This window comes from Ursus arctos, unplaced genomic scaffold, assembly GCF_023065955.2.
Source record: "Ursus arctos isolate Adak ecotype North America unplaced genomic scaffold, UrsArc2.0 scaffold_3, whole genome shotgun sequence".
Lineage (NCBI taxonomy): Eukaryota > Metazoa > Chordata > Mammalia > Carnivora > Ursidae > Ursus > Ursus arctos.
Window position 1 is genome coordinate 23,176,522 of NW_026622985.1, and position 20,212 is coordinate 23,196,733.

The 20,212-nt window shown below is 37.3% G+C and overlaps 1 protein-coding gene across 24 annotated transcripts in view; it reads left to right on the forward strand.

Annotated features, from left to right (window-relative positions):
• The window catches only part of CD36 (CD36 molecule), a 74,991-nt gene that overhangs the window by 30,938 nt on the left and 23,841 nt on the right, over window positions 1-20,212 (forward strand). For 5 of the 24 annotated variants that reach the window (XM_026504571.4, XM_048212740.2, XM_048212742.2 and 2 more), the window contains 2 exons: window positions 14,905-14,998; window positions 15,487-15,691. In XM_026504571.4, coding sequence (XP_026360356.2) covers window positions 15,572-15,691 — 120 coding nt within the window. In that variant the 5' untranslated portion in view covers window positions 14,905-14,998; window positions 15,487-15,571. Of the gene's footprint in view, window positions 1-368; window positions 570-1,964; window positions 2,146-2,863; window positions 2,973-6,078; window positions 6,248-7,430; window positions 8,045-14,904; window positions 14,999-15,486; window positions 15,692-20,212 lie in introns of those variants that run through there. The other 19 variants (XM_048212736.2, XM_048212738.2, XM_057304503.1 and 16 more) reach the window with 13 other exon arrangements.

Genomic DNA, 20,212 nt, shown 5'->3' on the forward strand with positions numbered 1-20,212 from the left:
CTCAGAGCAAAAGAGAAGAGTGACCCTCAGGAATCTGAAAGGGGTGGTCATGAGAAACGTGTTTTGAGTCCTCCGCTGCTTGTTGGAGAGCGAGGAGGATGACAGACTGGTACAGAGACAGGGTCGACGGTGCCTGAACTCCCCGAACCTCCCTATACAGTTACCACAAGGTGATTTCCTTTATCAGTTTCTCTCTCAATGGCCCAAAATGCAAGGCAAGCTTTAACGCTGCTACTGAAGTGTCAGAGCCAAAATGAAGGTTAATAGGCGAGTCCAGCTTCTTCATGATTCAGAACTGAAGTGTGGAGATGACAAAGGGAAGGTTTTACTCCACCTCTGCTGAGTTGTAATTTGTTTCATGCATGCAGACACCCAGCCGCCACAGGGACACACGGAGGCCAGTTTCAGGGTTTGGAGATTTTAGAATTACGCTGAAGTCCTATATCTAAAGCGTCACAGAGTGGTAGTGTACCACGTTTTATTCTGTCGATTCTAATGTTGATGATATCTGGAATATGACCATTGAAATATGTAAAGGACGTGAGCTAAATGATTCATAACCTTTCCAGGTCAGTATTTGCTTCTGGAAGTTTTATCAGATGTATTTTATATACCGTCTGTGCATGTATATATATTCAATGTTTTTGTTGTTTTTCTTACAAACTATTGTAGGAGGCTTTATTCAGACTGAAAAATACACCTAGCGTAAAATGTTCCCACTTTGAATCCATAATATATTTCGAGTTCTTCCTTGAAAAGTAGCACTCTAAACCAAACTTGTTGGTCTCTTTGAAGACAGAAAACTCAGGCTTGTCCAAGAGCAAACCCTGCCCTTAAGCCCACTAAGAACCAGCCCGGATGATGATGATGATTTGATTTCACTCTAGGATCCATAGACTGTTCGATATTCCCTTAAACCTTCTGGCAGAGGCTGCCGCGTCACTCAGATGCAGGGTTTGTGCCAAGTGATGCTTTCTGTGTCAAACTTCCCCACTTCAAACAAACAGAAAAAGGCATCAGGAATGTATTTTTTCCTGTGTGGTGATTTTTTAAAAATAAATTATTGTTGTATAACATGTATCTTAGGAACTTTTTTCATCTTTGAAAAGAAACCTAGTTAGGTCTGCTTCTACGTCCCTGGAAAATTGGGTGCATATGTGTGCACATATGTGTGCGTGCGTGAGTGCATGCGTGTGTATGCACATATGCACACATACGTGTACATTTAACTCTTACAGGAATCTAATATCCACGTGTTGTGTATATTTAAACTTAAGGTAACAGACTGTCCGAGGGGATGGATGTCCATATAATTAAGTTCGTAATTGTCTAGTGTGGTTAGTATGTCTATTAAATGGAACAAAATCACTTTGATTCTCATTATCCAGCTGATTTCTTTGTGTAGTTTTTTGTTGTTATACATTTGCCACACTTCAATTTTTTACTGGTGCTTGAACAGTAAAAAACCCGGTATTTCAGCATTTTAAGGACATCATTTTGATCAAGCCATGAGCTAACACGAATGTAAATGGATTTCTCTAACCCGTCTTAAAATTATTTTATTTCATTTTTAAGACCCCACTTCAGGGGCTATCTGTAGTCAGATTACATTTCTTAAGAATAAAATGTGCTGCACCCTCAACTCAGTCATTTTTTAATATTTCTGTCCTGTGAAATTTCAAATTAATTGGCTGTATGTATTTTTTCTCAACCTTTTCTAATTTGGCATTTGTTAACTAAATGCTTGTTTTCTTTATTGATTATTGTGCTTTTTCCCCTACTATTTCACCATGCCATGTTTTTAGACCTAGTTATCCTTTTACCTGAATATTTCTCTTTTTCCCCCTAATAATTTTCCATTTAGTCTATGAGCACAAATTACTCTGACAACTGTGCTGATCATATCTTTTCCTCGTGTTTCCTAGTATCATGTAAATGGAGACTTACTTTCTTCCCCCTTACAGAGTTGAGTCGGCTTTGCAAACTGTTGAAGTAAAGATTAGGTCTGTCAACATTTTTAGATGGCCTGTGAAATTTACATATTGATTTGGCCCTGCCCACATGAGCCCTGGCCACTTACACAGAGGTGCTCTCTCTTTAATCTCTTTTACACACAGCTCCTACCATGGCTTCTATTAAACATGGGTAAGTTTATTTTCTAATTTTAATACAGTACCTTTGCTTTTATCCTGTGTTTCGATTCATTAGATTGCATGATTTAAATCTAAACCGTAATTACGTGGCAATCTGCATTTTACCTTTAATGATGTTCTTGAAATTCTCTTTTTAAGGCCATCTTAAAAGCCTCTGTTTTAGTCTCTCAAGCTTTCACTGGCATTACATTATACTGTTACGTCTTAATTCTGTACATCTGTATTGACTTATTTTTATTCCTGCATGTGAAGTCCTTCCTCACCATAGAAAGCAGGTAAAGCATGTCATTGGTTTAATGCTTTCACAAATAAGCAAGGTAGCAATTGAACATAATAGATGTATGTTTATACACATACACATAATTGTGTGTGTACATATGTGTGCATAAATATGCACACATATGTGTGTATGTAAATCTCTATGGTTAGTTATCCCCCAAGATTAAAGTGTTAAACAGATTTTACTTACGGTTTGACACTGGTAACTAATGTTCTGAGATAGTTTACAGGCCTTTAGAAGGATTTTATTTAATTTCAAAATAATTCTATTAGTTACCGCTTAGGGACTATGTTCACTGTGCATTCTCTGTTGCGGTTAGATATCATTTTCTTTTCACTGTAACCTCAGGTTATTTTAAATTGTTACTCAATTGTGTCAAAGAATATGCAAAATTAGATATTGATCAAGAACTTATCTTTTTCTCTTTCAGAAAAGAGTATAGGCTCTTCACTCAGTCTATCTGGGTTTTAATCATTGTTTTGGCACATACTAGCTTCGTGACCTCCATCGTCTAAAGAGCCAGGGAGGTGGTATGACAGGTCAGTGAGGTAACACAGGTGAAAGAAAGACTTAGGTCAACAAGCCTGCAGTGTGTTGAGCTCCCTTATTGTGTCATCATAATTTATAGGTCTTCGCATACCCACAAATCTAATATTGTAATGTATATTATACTAAGATTCTTCTTTTAGTTTCCTGAACTGTAAATAAAAAAAAAAATCCCTTAAAAAATTCTATCTCCTAGTAGAAACCGCATACAGATTTACATTAGGTTTAATCCTAGTATCTGAGTTGATCTTTCAGCCTGAGGCTGTAGGTGGATTCTGTGTGATTATCCTCTTTGGCAAGAAAGGAAATCAGAAGTACGATGACTATGTGTTACCGAGTCCACAAATCTTGTTGTTAATAAGCAGTGATCAGAACTCAGGCCATGTGACCCCTCTTTAAGAGTCCTTACAATGCGTCTATCATCTGCTTCTCAAATATGTTGCAATATTTGTTACTCAACTTACTTTACTCTTCCTCTTTTACTTCATAAGTGTTAAATTCCATGAATCAGCTTATCTGAAAATACTGTTACAAAGGATTTGATTTAAACCATACAAATACTAAAAGGAGGTTTATTATTTTTAATATGTTTGAAATGAAGAGAGTCAAAGAATGTCACAATATTTAAAAGGAAATTACTGTGAAAGTTAATGGCGTAAAAATTTTAAATTTTAGTATAAAATTATAAAAAAAAGTTTCAAATTGTCAGAAATTTTTTTAAACTGTCAAATGTTAGACGACTGGCCAGTTCCTTACTAATTAACAAGGAAAGGACAAACAAATCCATGGGAAAAAAAGATGAACAAGAATATAATCACAAATATTTTAAAGATTTATTCATTTATTTTAGAGACAGTGCGTGTGAGAGCATGGGGAGGGACAGAGGGAGAGGGAGAGAGAGCATCCCCACTGAGCACGGAACCCATGCAGGGTTCAGTCTCATGACCCTGAGAGATCAGGACCTGAGCCGAAACCAACAGTCAGACACTCAACTGACTGAGCCACCCAGGCACCCCTCACAAACATTTTAAAATAGGAATGGCTAATATACTTAAGAAAATTGGTTAAACTTCAGTCATTTGATTATTTATCCATAAAAAAGTACTTGTTAAAAACTCAAAATTCAGTATCAACCAGTATGAGTGTGTATGCAGACAGGCAGTCTCACACATCGTGGTGTAGATGTATGAACAGAAATTTGGTAAAACTCTACCCCCCCCCACAAAGGTACACACTTTTGACCTAGAAATGTCACTCACTGCTATTTCCTGGTGTCCTAGAACAGGTAAACTACATATATGTGCAGCGATACTGTAATAGTGTTGTATGGTGACGGATGGGAGCTACGCTTGGGAGCGTGGCGTAACATACGAGATGTTGAATCGCCGTGTTGTACACCTGAAACATTGTGTGTCAACTATACGCAAAAAATTTTTAAACTGTATATGAATGTTTAGCATTTTTTGGTAAGATCAAAGAACTGCAAATAAAAAAGTACCCATTAAATAAGAGATCAGTTATTTAAAAGACAATACATCCTTTACTATGGAATATTTTTTCAATAATGGAAAAAGGGAGCATTCACCCTATCCAAAATATGATAACATCTCCAAGGCACAGAATTCGAGAAGAGTCGGGTTGCAGGAAGTATGATTTGGTATATGTATTATTCTATATACATACGTATGTAAATTTAAAATTCATAAAGCCAAAGGCGGTTGGGGAGAACATACCTGAATTGGGGGTTGAAAGAAACTTCTCATTCTATACCTTTTTATAATTTTCAATATTTCTTATTTGTCCATATTACTCTAATAAGCTCCCTGAACGAAATACTTAATAACCAGTGATCAGCACGGCAGGTATTGATTAACCACTATATGTCAGGCTCTGTCCTAAATCCTTTACATGACCACGATGCATCTTTGCAACAGTTCTGAGAAGGCAGCATTGCCGCTGTAACTAAGAGAGGTGAAGTAGTTAACAAGTCACACGCTTTAGGAGGCGATGAACTCTAAATTCAAACTTGGTCCATTGACTTTCAAAGCAGATGCTCTTCATCCCAATCAAACCATTGGATCTTCGTGGTACGAACAGGCAGCCTGGTAACTTCTGATTTCTGGTCATCCTCACTCCCTTTTTTTCTTTTTTCTTTTTTCTTTTTAGGAGGAGGGAGGCGAAGGGCAGAAGGAGGGAGGGCAGAGATAATCTTAAGCAGGCTCCACGCCCAGTGTGGAGCCTGATTCAGGGCTCGGTCTCCTGACCCTGAGATCATGACCTGAGCCAAAATCAAGAGTCAGAAACAACCTACTGAGCTACCCAGGGTCCCCCACTCATTATTATGGTTATGACAATTGTGTGTATCCATTTATTTAATGGGTTACCAGCTTTGAGCCTGGTCTTCACTCTGGGGATTCAGCAGTGAACTTACCGGGCAAATGTCCCCCTCCTGATGGAGCCGATATTCTAGCAGATGCAAAAACAGGACAAAAAAAGTTAGCCAAATCTATGTGGGATGGTGCTATGTAATTATAAGAAAGTAGAAGGGAGAAAAGGGGCAGGGGCCCAATGGACGGGGTTTGAGTGCTGGTAATCAGGCCCCTGCCAAGTGCTGCAGACAACTCCCTCACTTAGTTCTGATTGCCATCCTCTTACTTAGTTTTGTCCATTTTTTGATTAAAAAAAATAAGAGGATGTGGTCCTTTAACTGCTAACCCCCACTCGATACAACCAGTGCCCAGGAACGTCAGGATTCACTTGTCTGTCTGATTTCAAACCCTACGTGGTCACAAAGAGAGAGTTCCCAAAGAAACGTGCCTAAGCGGACTTGATTATGGTGCAAGTTTTAGCCTTCATTATACTAGATCTATCGAGTGTTCTGGTGGACGGACATAAGGCAAGGTGTGCTCTCGCATGAGAGTACGAGATACTTCAAAATACTGTGCGTCCATATTCTTTTCCTGAAACGAAAACCTCAACATTGTTTACTCGGAAATGGGTGCAGCACTTTTCTGCCTTTTTGTTCCAGGTATCGATTTTGCTCAAAATCTAAACGTATGCTTACAGATTTTACTTAGCTGTGCTCTTTCCGGGTCTTAGCACACAAGACTCAGAAAGCCACTCAGGAACTGCTGTCTATGGGATTGAACACAGCTGCCTCTGGGAATGTAAATTTGATTCTTTGGACTGCTTGGGAGTGTGTGACATTTTCCTCTCCAGAGACAGTCAGAGGGCTTGGATGGCATTAGGCTACTGAGGAGTGATCCAAGTAAGTTCAGTGTCAAAGCATCTATTTTGCTTGTATTTTTTCTGAAGTATCTTTCTCTAATGCTGTTCATGTTTCCATCGTCATTTAACTGTCCTTTCAATGTGTTTAAAATGTGCTCTTTAAAACAGGAACTATCCAAACTCCTCTGTCTGTGAGCTATTTCTGAATTGTCATTTTGGGGGCGGGGAAAAGTGTGTGAGAATTCAAGTTGAGAAGAAAATATATCAAAGCAGTTTAAATACAATAAAATAGATATTCTCAATTAAGACAGTTTTTAAAATAGCCCTTTACTACCTTTTTACAACAAAGATGAAAGGTCACAGTGTAAAGGACTCCCCTTTTTAGGTTACCTGAAATCTCTAAGCTCTTCTGTTGAGACGAAAAGCCTAAATCACAAGGAGATTGTACAAGTTCATTTCTACTTTATCCTAATTGAGTGGTCTAAAATTTGGAAAGAAAAAGCCCAATATGCCTAAAGTATTAACACCTAAGCATTCATTTTTAAGTAAATGTGTCAGTGAAAATACCTGGGAAAAAGAAAGCAATGTTTGAGGGAAAAAGAGCACCTGAGATCCCTTCCAGTTGTACCGCAATGCTAACAAATGAAAAGATCCGCCCCAGACTCAGAAGGGAGCGCGCAGGCAATCCAGCGAGGAGGACTGCTGTAAATAGGATCTAATGAGCTAAATATATATCTGCGTGGTGGTGTCCGTGCTTTATTTCAAGGTTGACTTGGAGGCATGTGTTCAGTTAGCCTGTCTGATAGAGGACAGTTTAACTTTGTAAAGATGGTGCTCTTCCTTACATGATTTTGGGATTTTCTTTGTAAGAAGGGATTCTTCATATTGACGGTGTTTCCCCCAACAGGAACTTCTGTTTTCATTAGATTTTTTAAAAATGCCTTTCCTTTAAAGAACCTTAAGTATATACCTTTTTACATTAAAAGGTTATCTTAAATGGAATCCTAGGTCATTGTTATTGAACAGTTGTGTTTTGGCTAAAGAAATTTACGGGAAGTTTAATTTTTTATATTCATACAGATATTTTGCTGTGCTTGTGAAACTTGCGGAAAACTAACAGAGAATGAAAAACAGTTAAGAATTTCCAGTTAGAACAATATGGTTTCCTTTTTAAAGACAGTTTATCACCCTTGTTGATTGACAGTGTCTCCAATTGTTTTCAGAATCCTTAGTCTTTATGCACTTTAGATTAATGCTGGACAGAGAAGTGCATTTTATTTCAACTTCGTGGAGTTTTGCAAGCTAAATCATGACAAGGAAGTAAGATTGCTAATTCTTCCTAATTTACACTTTCTACTCCCGGACCCAGTTCGTCATCTGGAATAATGATTGGGCAGGAAAACAGAATATATTAGGGGCAGATCAGCAGGTCAGTGCCTTTTGTTTCTCTGGCCTCTGACTTACTTGGATGGGAAAATGGCCAAAAAAAAAAAAAAAAAAAAAAAAAAGTCTGCTGAGTCTCTCGGATATAGGTAATGGGTCCTCACCAGACCATAAAAATAGATGCGTAAAACAGCCATACCAGTAGTGTGATGTGGGTGGGTTTCTTTCTTTCTTTTTTTTTTTTTTTTTCCTAATTCCTCTGGCAACAAACCACTCACTGGGATTTGATACCGTACTTTTTTTTTTTTTTTAAAGCATATTTAAACTCACACACTTTATGTAATGAGGATTTTAGTGTAGGGTTTTTCTGCAGAGTACCATTTGGTCCTACCAAGAACAGTCTGTTCAAATGTTTGAGCCTTTGATTGAAAGATCTTTCTTAGTCTTTTTAAAGGTAAGTCATATGATTTGTTTTTAACAAAAAAGATTTCTATCTCCTAAATGATAGGAGATGACTCTACTATATAAACACTCTTAAGAAGTTGTAGAACAATGACAACAAAAAGCTGTAACTGTTTTTTCAAAGTCATTAGGCTTTATTTAAAAATTAGGTTTGTTTTGTCTTCCAAGTTACCAGTCTTTCTACATTTTATCTTTAAAAAATAATAAAAGCTTGTCCATGTCAATGGCATTTATTTTTTGATGTTTAACATATTACATCTGTCTGTGAACATTTACTAATATTTAAAATGATTTATGATTCAATTTTACCATTGTAAAACTTTTGTTGTATACTTAGGGTATTTATACCTGATTTTTAAATTTAATTTAGGAATAAAAATTCATCATAAGATTAATATAATGCCTTAATTGTTATAAATGACTTGCCACTCTGTCAACATACTTTGTAGTTTGCAATTCACTGCTTATTACTTGACAGAGTCATTAGTGTGTTTAATTTTCTTTCTGAATTGCATTAATTGTTGGTGAACTTTGTCACAATGGTTAAAAGCAATGTGTATTTTGGATATGTTCTTGTTAAGCATTTTTTTTCCTTAATGAACAGAGATACTATAATTGCTACTTGGAATGATAAATTATATTCTAAATAATGATTTCTAGATTTAATTAGTGTAAATTATGTAAAATTTGGTAGGTAGGAGAATAAAAATAAAATTAATATTTTTGTCTCTGTAGGAAGCTTATAAATATCAACAAATTATTTCCTTGAATGATGACACCAAGTTTAAATAAAGGTTAAATCATTCTAGGAAAATGAAAAGTTTCAATTTAATTACAGCAAGTTAATGCATACTGGAAATGGCATAAATTCTCTGGAGTAAACTTCACACAGTTTCTGGAATTATCAAGAAACATGGTGAAAGATGTTTTTAAAATGTTTGCACGCATTTTTCAGTCCTCTCCTATGTGGTTTTAAATTAGTAATGTCTTTTGAATCTAAAAGAAGCATTGCTTCCAATATTGGTTCAAAAAAGAATGAAAAATGAACTTTTAAAAGGGTTTTGTTAAGTAGCGTCCAGTGGTCCACTGGATTTTATGAGAGAAAAATATGTAGAAAATCTTGATTTACCAGAATCATTATTATACCAGAACAATGAATCCAAACCACCATCATCAGATAACAGGTTAGCCTGGGACAAACATCATCCTTACAATTGGACAATATTTGCACAGGACGTACTGGAAAGTTTGGAATTTATAGTTGCCTCCCTTATTTTTTATGAAAATGTCTGGCCCTGTTTACTCAAGCACATTTGAGTCTTGTGGATTTTTTGTTTCTGAAGGAACAAATTCTGTAACCGTCTTTTGATTTATATCACAAGGTGTTTTATTTCACGGGCCCAAGTTATGGCTAAAAGCTTTAAGTAGCATCTCCTAAGCTAGCAGCTCCTCCCCATTTGTATGATATTCTAAGTTCCTATAGATGAAGATTTTGTTGTCATCTAAGTGTTTTGCAAATAATCATTCCTACTTGTGTACACGATATACATTTATTAAATTTAAAAAATTGGCCAATATGAAACAACATTTTACTGTTTAATTGCATGGTGGTTCAAAATAATCTATCATGGTAACCTGTCAAAATAATTTTTCTGTGATAGGAATTTTTATACATAATCTCATTTACTTTTGACATTTACAACTTTATTTGATTAGTGGTACAGTCATTTTAGAGAAAATGTCGCCACAGAGGCACTATCCTATCAAGACCCAAATTAAACCTGAATCACTTGCCTTTAGTCCAGAATCTGAAACATTGCAAACCACAGGGTATCTTATTGTTTATAGTATAATTTAAGGTGGGAAGAAAAATAGCATTCCTATCTGAGGTTCAAAGATCAAGAAAAGCTCTAGACAGTCCTATTTAAATGGATATGATACTAAGAGAATCCTTTCAAACCTATAGCAATCCCCGTAGTCAAGTACTCCAAAAGACAGCCTTGTTTCTAGAAGGATCCTTAGTATAACATACAAAATACAGTGTACTTACTGGTTTAATTACAGAGTACCACCAAAACAAGTTTGAAATCGTAATATTTGAAAAGTATAATTTAGTGATATGTATTATTTCATATTATAAACATTTATAATTTTTTCTAGTGGATATTTTTACCTCCACATATTCTTTTTTTTTTTTTTTTAAGATTTATTTATTTATTTTTAGAGGGGCAGGGGAGGGACAGAGAGAATCCCAACAGACTCCCTGCTGAGTGTGGAGCCTGATGCAGGGCTTGATCCCCAGGACCCTGAGATCGTGACCTGAGCTGAAAGCAAGAGTAAGGCACTTAACCAACTGAGCCATTCATCATAAGATTAGGTACCCCTGCCCCCACATATTCTAATAGGCTAGAAATGCACATATAAAAAAGCCTGTGGTAACTTCAGTAAGAAAAGATGTTGGAGAACTTCTCATCTAGTTATTGAAGTATTTTCTGCAGAGGCCTAGGGTTCTGTGAGGATGACTCAGAGCCCAAGTGAAGTAGGACAGGAAGGGGGAAAGGGCCACAGTTCTTGCCCCCTTTAACCAGAATAGCTTCTCTTTTCGCTGTGTTTATATATTGGAATTGCATGTAAAGAATTCTATCTCTATATAGAAGTTTATAAGATATGGCTCTAATGACAATCTGTTTCCACATGATGAAACATAAGCAGATTTAAGTTACTGATTTACAACCACTGCAAGTAGCTTGGGTTTGAATCTGTATCATACTTATGTCTAGGAATTCATGGCTTGTCAACACATCTAGGCATGGTGTGGGGTCAGAGTGTGAAAAAGGATCTAATCTTGAAAGCTAACTTTCATCATTCATATCCAACTTGTTGAATTAATCACCTCCCAACCACCAAAATTGGGTTTTGTGGGCAGGTACCATATTTAATAGGTGAGGAAGGCTGTGTATCAAAAGAACAGTGTGTGTGTGGTTGAAAACAGAAGTGTGTGGTCTGGTTTTCTATTCTAAGGAAACATGCAAGGAAGGTTTATGGATAGAATAGGAAATCTGAGCTACTCACTCATGAGTAAGAAAATGTCATGCGGGTCCTGGCATTCATTTATGGTACAAATGCTTTTGTAATCTGAAGCTTTTTCAAGCTTTGCAGTTCACATCCCAGGAAATTTTACCTCCAGGCCACGCCTTTTCTGGGTGGAGTTTCCTGAGGAACATGGCTTTATCCACACATGGGAAGAATTACAGATTCTCTGGGAATTTTCTCTGATTTTTCTGACTTATTTATTGGAGAGGCTTCTTAGAGCTCAGTCTCTCAGTTTCTACCACCAGGTTTTCAAAGTAGTAAAAAGGCATAATGCTCCTAAGTTAATTCTGGAAACACTCCTTTGATTTGACAAGGGGGAAAAAAAAAAAGAAAAGTTGCATTCTTCCTCCTTCTTTCAAAGATAACCCAAGTGAATAAGATACACTTACAAATTCCACAAAAGGAGTAGGATCTATAATCTGTAACTGGTAAGATACAGCTGATCTCCCTATAGACTCAAGAAAGGTATGTGATAAGTGGTATTTTTAAATATGCCTTTTTCTTTTCCCTTCTTTAGACAAGTCTCAACCATTAGTTTTCTTTCCTGTATCTGTGACTGTTCTTTGCTTTCTAAATTTAAGTACTTCAAGCAAGAAGTAAATTATTGCAGATATCAATGTCTTGTCTAGTCTTATGAAGGAGAAATAACAATACATAATAAAATGTAATCCAAAATTAGCAAGTGAAATAAATTATTATTTTAATATGTAAGGAACTATGTTATGAAGAAAACCAAGTGTGCAAGACACACACTTTACATGTCTTAGCTAAATGTGCGAGAAGAGTGGGGATGAACTACACTTTTTTTCCTGAAGATAAACATGGGTGGAAAAACTATTGAATAGAATGTGCTGTAACCTGAACTTTTCTCTGATGTACGCAGCGTGTGTCTTACATAATGTGTTTGGCCCTCCTTTGCCTCAGGTGAATAAAACTGATTTTAATTTTGTAATATGAAGCATAAGATTAAAGTATGAGTTGAATAACAATACCTAATTACTCACGGTATCAAGGCACTGAAGGAAAATAAATGAACCCAAGTAATGTCAAATATCTTGACTATTATTAGGGAAAAAAAAAAAAAACACAGACTCCGTCTCTCTCTTGCTCTCTCACAAAAATATTAGTACACGTGTGAAGTAATGTTAGATTAATACTTGTAGTTTTCCTTATATATCATCCAGACTAGTGTTATCCCAGTAACTGTCTAACCATGAGATTCAACAGAATAAATTACTTGACACTTCTGTTTTCTGATGAAATTAACAGCAGTGGGATGGATGCACTATCTCACTTCAGTTTTAACTTTAAAGCAGACGGAGCCTAGGCAAGACCCAGGCCTGTCCATTACTTGACATAATAATGAGTTTCCTGGTTTAGAGAGGGAGGCATTGGACAGCACGTGCTGTCCCTTGGGTCTTCCGGTGGACGTTCTTGGGACTGTTTGCCCTTTGCAGAAACCCTTCCCTTTAGTACACAGGCTATGTGAATAAAGGAGAAAAATTCTGGAAAGAGTCAGGTGGATTCATGACTCGGTTATGGCGTAGAATCTGGAAAATGGCAAATAAATGCACATATATCTATTTCAGCAATAATAGAATTGGAATTTTTAAATCATTTTATGTTCCATCTGTTAGAGTTGCAAATGCCATTAATATTAGTGAAGATGTTTAGTGATGTTTGTATGGAACATAAAATAACTTTCCAGAAGGGATGACTTAATTTTTGAGTTGTTTTTTTTAAATAGAATCATGATATTCTATAAAGAAAACTGCAATTTAACTTTGGGGATTTCCTGTACTAATTTTTAAATGGGTTTGCAAAGCTGTAGATTTCTATAGAGATTCTCCTAGGGTTCCATAAAAGTGGAAAGGAGAGATCAGGTGGGAGTGGAGAGACCAAGCTGGGAATCAAGATCCCAGGGTTCCCACCCCAGTGGTCCTCCATAGTCACTCTGCCCATTTGTCTTCCATCTAAGAATCTGAAGAACCATTTCAGCTACTTAAATTAAAAACTGCAGATCTCATCTTAGCGTCCTATTTTACACATGAAGAAAGTGAAGTATTGAGAGATTAAGTGGTTTGCCTTTGGTCATCTGACAAGAGAATCGCAAGGCAGTTTTTGGTTTAATGTCTAGTCTGCTACTCTGAACTACGCTAGGTTAGATCTCTGTGTCTGGATTGTTGTTTTAGGTATAACGTGCAAATGAGAGTTGGAGGATGGTCTTTGAGATGAACATTCAGGAAGATATGACTTACTAAGCTACCCTGAATATGATTATTTGTTCATAGTGTACAGAACACCAGGAAGGTGTGCATGTTACATGATTTCAGAGGGCAGGGAAAGCTTTTCTTCACACTCCACGCCCAAGCCATTAATAAAAAGCCAACTCCAGTCCACAGGAAAACTAAGCCACTTGTTTAGGCTTATATATTTTCCTTTTACATTGGAAAAACCTACGACACTAATAGGATTCAGGCTTGTTAGCCACCAGAACCCCCATGTGAATGAGCTCAGTGCATCCTGATTAACAGTGGAAGTGTCCAAGGTGTAAGGCATGGATAAAGGGAGATGACAAAGATAAGAAAGAGTAGAGGTGTAACTAAAATCACCATGGGAAAATTATGTAACACTTAATCTTTCACCATTTTGAGGAAAAGTCTAATTTTCCTTATTTTCTTAGCTATACAAGTAATATTCTTGAAAAAGGAAATGGTTCCTCCAAGTGGAAATAAGTACTAATGACGTCATAAGGGTGGCACTTCTGTTGCAATAACACTGGGGAGGGAAAATGCAAGATCATAAAATATAATTTTTTAATTAAATTTACAGTATTGACAAAAAATTTTTTTGCCTGTAGTCTCCATTCTTTTGGCATTTAGGTTCTCCATGGCCTTGGGCAATGAAGGAGGGAACATTTGTGTCTAAGCTACAAGGCACATTTTGACTGTTTATCAATGTCAGGTCAGCTCCACTTAAAAAATACAGTTGCAACCAAAATAGGAATGTGTTTTCAAATATTAGAAAGAACAAATTCTTATTTGGTACAGTAGAATCCACTCATTTCAGAAATCATTTCCTTTCAACCTTTGTGAAATAACCACATAGTGTATAAAGATACCAAAACTAAGACTGATGAGGTGAAATAAATACAGGTACAAATTAGTTGATTTTAACACAATTGATGTGAAGCAATTGCTCATGATGACAATATTGCAGTTGAATATGCAAAAAAAAAAATCTCTGAGACTAGTAACAAAGCAATGTCTATCATTAAAACTAGATATCCTGGGGTGCCTGGGTGGTTCAGTCATTAAGCGTCTGCCTTCCGCTCAGGGCGTGATCCTGGCGTTCTGGGATCGAGCCCCACATCAGGCTCCTCTGCTATGAGCCTGCTTCTTCCTCTCCCACTCCCCCTGCTTGTGTTCCCTCTCTCGCTGGCTGTCTCTATCTCTGTCAAATAAATAAAATCTTAAAAAAAACACAAATATCCCCTACCTCATGTATCTTCTTTAAATTCTTCACACCTTTGTTCTATCCAAAATTCAGTTAATAACAATGAAATTGAAAGTAGAGTACATTTCTTTAAAATATTTCAGTTTTCAACATTGTTTTTTTAAAAAAGTTCAGGCATGAGTTCAGAATTCATGAGATTTTCTTTTATTAGTGCTTATAATTTTGGTGACATGAGAGTATTCTCATATTAATTTCCTGACAATGTATTTTCCCAATTTAACGATGCATTTTCTGTTTTCACAGATAGCTTATGAATGATTAGAAGAATTGATTGTTTCTGAGACCCCTCAGAACGTTCCCTATAAAAGCTGTATCTTGCTGTATACTCGTGAATAAGGTATAGTAAAGACAGCGTGTGTTCTCATGCTTGCTTAGCAATGGACAGAGAAGACCTCAGTCTTCACACCTTCCTGTGCAGGGGAGCTCCAGGCAGGATGCGGGTGGCTGTGTTTGGGAGGCGAAGCCAGATAAAGGACAAGGAGGCGTCCAAGTGTCCCAGGAAAGCAGATGAGGCAGAAAGTGCAGCAAGCATGTTCTCCTGAGATAAGATTTCAATGCTCATCATCCAACGGCAGAAAATTGAAAAGACGAGAATTTTGAGGAAATACTCTCTATGCCGATATCTTTTATTTCTTCCACGGGTAGATAGTTAAAAGCAAGAAAGGGGAGGGCCTAACCTGGAAAGTCCGTCTCATAAAACAAAAAGAAAAAGCATCTGTTTATTTATAGCTGGCAAAATGATTTTTCAGTTGCGTTTTCTTTGTACTTTGATCTTCTCATACTGATTATTTAAGCATCTGTTTTATGATCTCTTTCTAATGCTAGAACCAGAGCTCTTGAAACCACAATCAGACCTGGGAGTTGGAAAGAAGCAGGTGCTGAGCTGCAATTTTTTTCCCTGCGTAAGAAAATGGGCTGTGATCGGAACTGTGGGCTCATCGCTGGTGCTGTCATCGGCGCCGTGCTGGCCGTGTTCGGAGGGATTCTCATGCCAGTCGGAGACATGCTCATTGAGAATACCATTAAGAAGGTACGGAGTCTAAAGGGTATTTCTTGTCATTGTCTTCTGTCCCGTTTCGCTGTGGTTCTTGTTTTACATTTCGTGGTCACTGGCAATGTTGTGCCTTTAATGCAAAGGTGGTGATGAACCATTGCAACTTCCCCTGAGAGAGAAATGTTGAAAATAGTGACGTCACTATCTTAAGTGTAATATCCCCATTCTGATAAAAGCTGTTTAGAGGCATGCAGGTTAGTAGAAATAATTGCTTTCCATTATGTCTAAAGACTATGTTGATATGCTTTTGAAGGAGAAATAAGCTACCGTATTTTGTGAGGGTTCATTTATAAAATGAGCTATACTTTAGTTCATATTGAGAAGAGATACACACACACACACACACACACACACACACACACACACACGCTTAAAATTGTATTTCATAACAAAGCAGGAATCTTTGGTAAAACTGGTATAAACTTTTTTATTTGGCAAACTGCTGCTTTTTATAATAGGTGTAATGACCTATGATTGTCTTATAAACATTTCCTATTTATAGAGGTTTATATCTATTCTGTGAAAATACTTTGAGAAACATTATGTAGGACATATGCCAGCACATATGCCGTGAGTTGTAGTTTTAACAAAACTTAGGGTGATTCAATACACAAGCTTTGCACAACAGGCTAGAATTCATCTCCCGCCCTCGTTCTTTCTGATAGCCACACTCACCGAGCTTTAACTCAGAGAGAGAGGGAGCACGAGAATAAGAAGCAGATCGGCTGAAGTCCTAAACCAAGGGTGGAAATTCAAATGGCTTCAGACGTTTGGAGACAAGGTTTAGGAAAAAAAAAAAAGTGAAGTTTCCAAGAACAAAATAACATAAGAACAAGAACTATTGTGAGTGAACCTTGAGAGTGCATGTCCTGCCCTGGAGCGTGTATACTCAGTTTTTTACATATAATGCTTGCCAGATAAAACATACCTGAGTGCTGGCCTCAGCTTAGGGCCTGGCTAGATGGCAGTGGCCCAGGCAGAGGGTTAATGAGCACAGTACACCATGGAGAACGACAAGAATCCAATCATAAGATGGGCTAGACCTACCAATTTATATGGAAATTTCTGTTAGTGCCCAAACCTTGACTTCTCTCATCCATTCATCCCGTTGACCTCTTGCTCTTACAAGGAGTATAAATAAATATCATTTTATTTCACTGAGGCATTGACTGAAGTGACAAATTAATATGAATTAATTTCAAATCCAGTTATTCATGACAAGAAGCTACTATTTTCTATTTCTTTCTATAGCCACAAATGATAGTGGTTTTAAAATTAAAAGAAATTGTCTCAGCGCACCTGGGTGGCTCAGTCGGTTAAGCGTCTGCCTTCGGATCAGGTCATCATCCTAGGGTCCTGGGATCAAGTCTTGCATTGGGCTCCCTGCTCAGCGGGGAGCCTGTTTCTCCCTCTGCTGCTCTCCTGTTTGTGCTCTTTCTCTCTGTCAAATAAATAAATAAAATCTTAAAAGAAATTGTCTCACTATAGCCATTGTCTTAGTATAGAAGATAGGACAGTAGGACATTTTTGAGGTAATGGCTCCTATATATATATTCTATATATATATAAGTGCTCTATTTGCTCAATAATAATATAGGCATTTCTAGCTTTTCTATTGCTAACAGATGGCAAATCTTCAACCCCATGCATTTAACCTTAAAAATATTTTGTAAATGGAATATCACCCCCCTTTCTTGGAATTCGCAGTTTTCTTGCTATTATTTATGATCCAGTTCAATAGAGACAAGCAGATGCTGGTGAGGTGGGGCTTATGTGACCATGTGAGATGGAATCCCATTGCATGGTCCTCTTCCTGCTACTGCGCTTGCCTTCTGGATCTTCTGTGGAGAGCGAACAGAATCATTTTCTGTGCTAACACACAGACTATAATGTATCTTTTGGGAAAGTCTCCGGAAGGGACAGTCACAATAACCTCCCACTGTGCAGCATTTTAGACTATTTTTTCTGACACATAATTGATGTTCAGTAGCCAAATATTGATCATTTATCTTTTTCTTCTTCATTCAACAATAATAGTACAGATAGCCTCTCCGTTCAATGTTGTGTGACGTGCTAACATCTATTTTAAGTGTTTAACATTTATCTCTACATTCATAATACTTAATCTTGAGAAAATAAGAGTTCTGAGATGTCAAAAATGTGCTTTTGTATAGTGACAGAGAGTAAAATGTTTTACCTTAACAAGTATAAGATTTAACTGGGGAAAATTGTATCATACCAACATAGAACTGCAAGCCTAGTATATAATATGGGAAAATGCTACTTAGAAAGAGGACTGTCTCGGAATATTCAGTAACTTCAGAAAGGTGAACCTGTGGACTGGAACAAACATAGGATTTTGAAAGTCCAAACAGGGCTGCAATAAGGGCCTCAGAGGACTGATTAATATTATGGAAAAAGTCGTGAAAATGCAACTAACTGCTGTGAAGAGGGAAGGCAGAATATAGAAAATGTGCCCCAAATATGGGATCAACCAAAGAGATGATTAGAAAAACAACATTGGGTAAAATTTAGGACGCTTCCAAGATCAGGCAGAAGAATGACTGACTATGTGATAGGCAGTAGTTGGTGGGTGTTTCTGGGAGGTGTAAAGAGATAACAAAACCTGCATTTAGAGATTGACATCACATGGCTAGCATTTAGTTAGTGCCGCCGAGGGCTTCATAGACACCAGCTCAATCTTTGCAGATCTCTATGCGAAGCTATTGTTTTACCCATTTTAGTCACAAGACCTCAGATCAATTTGCCAACTCATGTGGCCAGAAGGAGGGAGTCTGTTCCCAAAGCTAGACAACGTGCAAGCAGAGATTAGATCACACCCGGTCCTGTGCACCATGATGCTACAGTAGAAGGGGTGGAGAGGGAGGAGGCCAAAAACAGGAGAACAAGGAAGAACTCTGTAGGACATGGTTACTTTCAGGGAGAACTTAAGACTCCCTCTTAGGAAGATCTCCGCACAGTCTGCACATGGTATCACAAAGGCACTCTGGGCTAGCGTGGTGGAGTACTAGGAAAATAATGGGTGATGGAGTGCAGTGCAGTTTGCACATGGAACTAAATTAGGAGAGAGGGTAAAAATACTTAAAGATGTCCAGCCGAGCTATTAGGAGAGATGTATACCTTAGGAGACAAAAAAAGACTGAGGTTTTATGAGTGTTTTGATGTGAACATCAGCATGTATTTCAAAGGTCAGAACTCAGATTGATCATTGCTAGAGAGATTACAGATAAAGCCAAACAGTTGATGTGCTTTCTCAAGAGCTTGAGTGTGGAGACAAAAAAAGCAGAGAGGTCACTACAGGTTTTATGCATAATTCAGAGGTAAGACAAGAACAAATAATTGTATGTGAAGAAATAAAAACAGAAGAGTGTAATTCATTTGGAAGTTAATGGGAGGCCAGCACTCAAGGAAAGAGAATAATATGCTCTCTGGCAGATGAAAATTCAGGAAATAATGGTTAGAACATGGTCATGAAGGTTCTTAAAGATATAAATTCAGTAGGGCAGGGTAACAAATTTAATAGGGTAGGATGCAACAAAGAAATGGAGTACTTTCTCTTCTTTCTCCTCCTCAGTCGTCGTCGTCGTCCTCGTCGTCGTCTCCTCCTCCCCCTCCCCCCCCTCCTCCTCCCTCCTCCTTCTTCTTCTATCTGTGCAACCTTTTACAAAACAAGGGCGGCAGCATGAATCTAGACCCTAAATGGAGGAAGAGGCACAAAACTGAGATTTGATGAAGAATGAGTTCTAAAAAACTCTTAAATGATAGTTTATATCGTATGCCTGCCACATATCCATAGACTCAGACTAATCATCAGAATCCCTTCAACGGTCTGAATCTCTGGTACATTTAAGACCAAGCCTGGTTTTGCTCTCAGATTTCCATATAGCCATGTGGATCTTGTCAGTTTAGCCCTAGAGAGATGCTGGGACTTTTCCTTTCCTTATACTAGGCTGTCGCATTTTTCCTCAGTTTACAAAACTGTTCTAAAGATACGATTGCAACATGTATCTGCTTGACATAGAGTAGGAGTCAGATCTCTGAATTATGTGTAAACCCACAGAGCCAAGCGCCTTACCCCTGCCTCAGAAGCACTTAGGTTAGAGCTGTTGTTTTGCAAATATATAAAAATTTTAGTTCTGGTTTTGGTTTACTACTGAAACTCACTGAAGATTACTTTCTTCATTTAATTGACTAACAGCAAATTGGGCAAGTTATTACCTGCATACAAGCATCCTTTAAAAAAATTAAAATGGTTACTTGAAAAAGCATCCCATGCTGTTATCTCATTTCTAAAGTGGAGCTGGATATAAACTTAATTGAAATGATATCACAGAAAACAGCACCCTGATGGCACTTGAAATGGTCTAAAATAGTCCAGAAATTTTACTTTTTTTATATATATGGGTGTGCATGTATATATACACAAACATTCATTTAACTCTGTTTCTGAGGGATGTTTTCTAGGGACTTCATGCT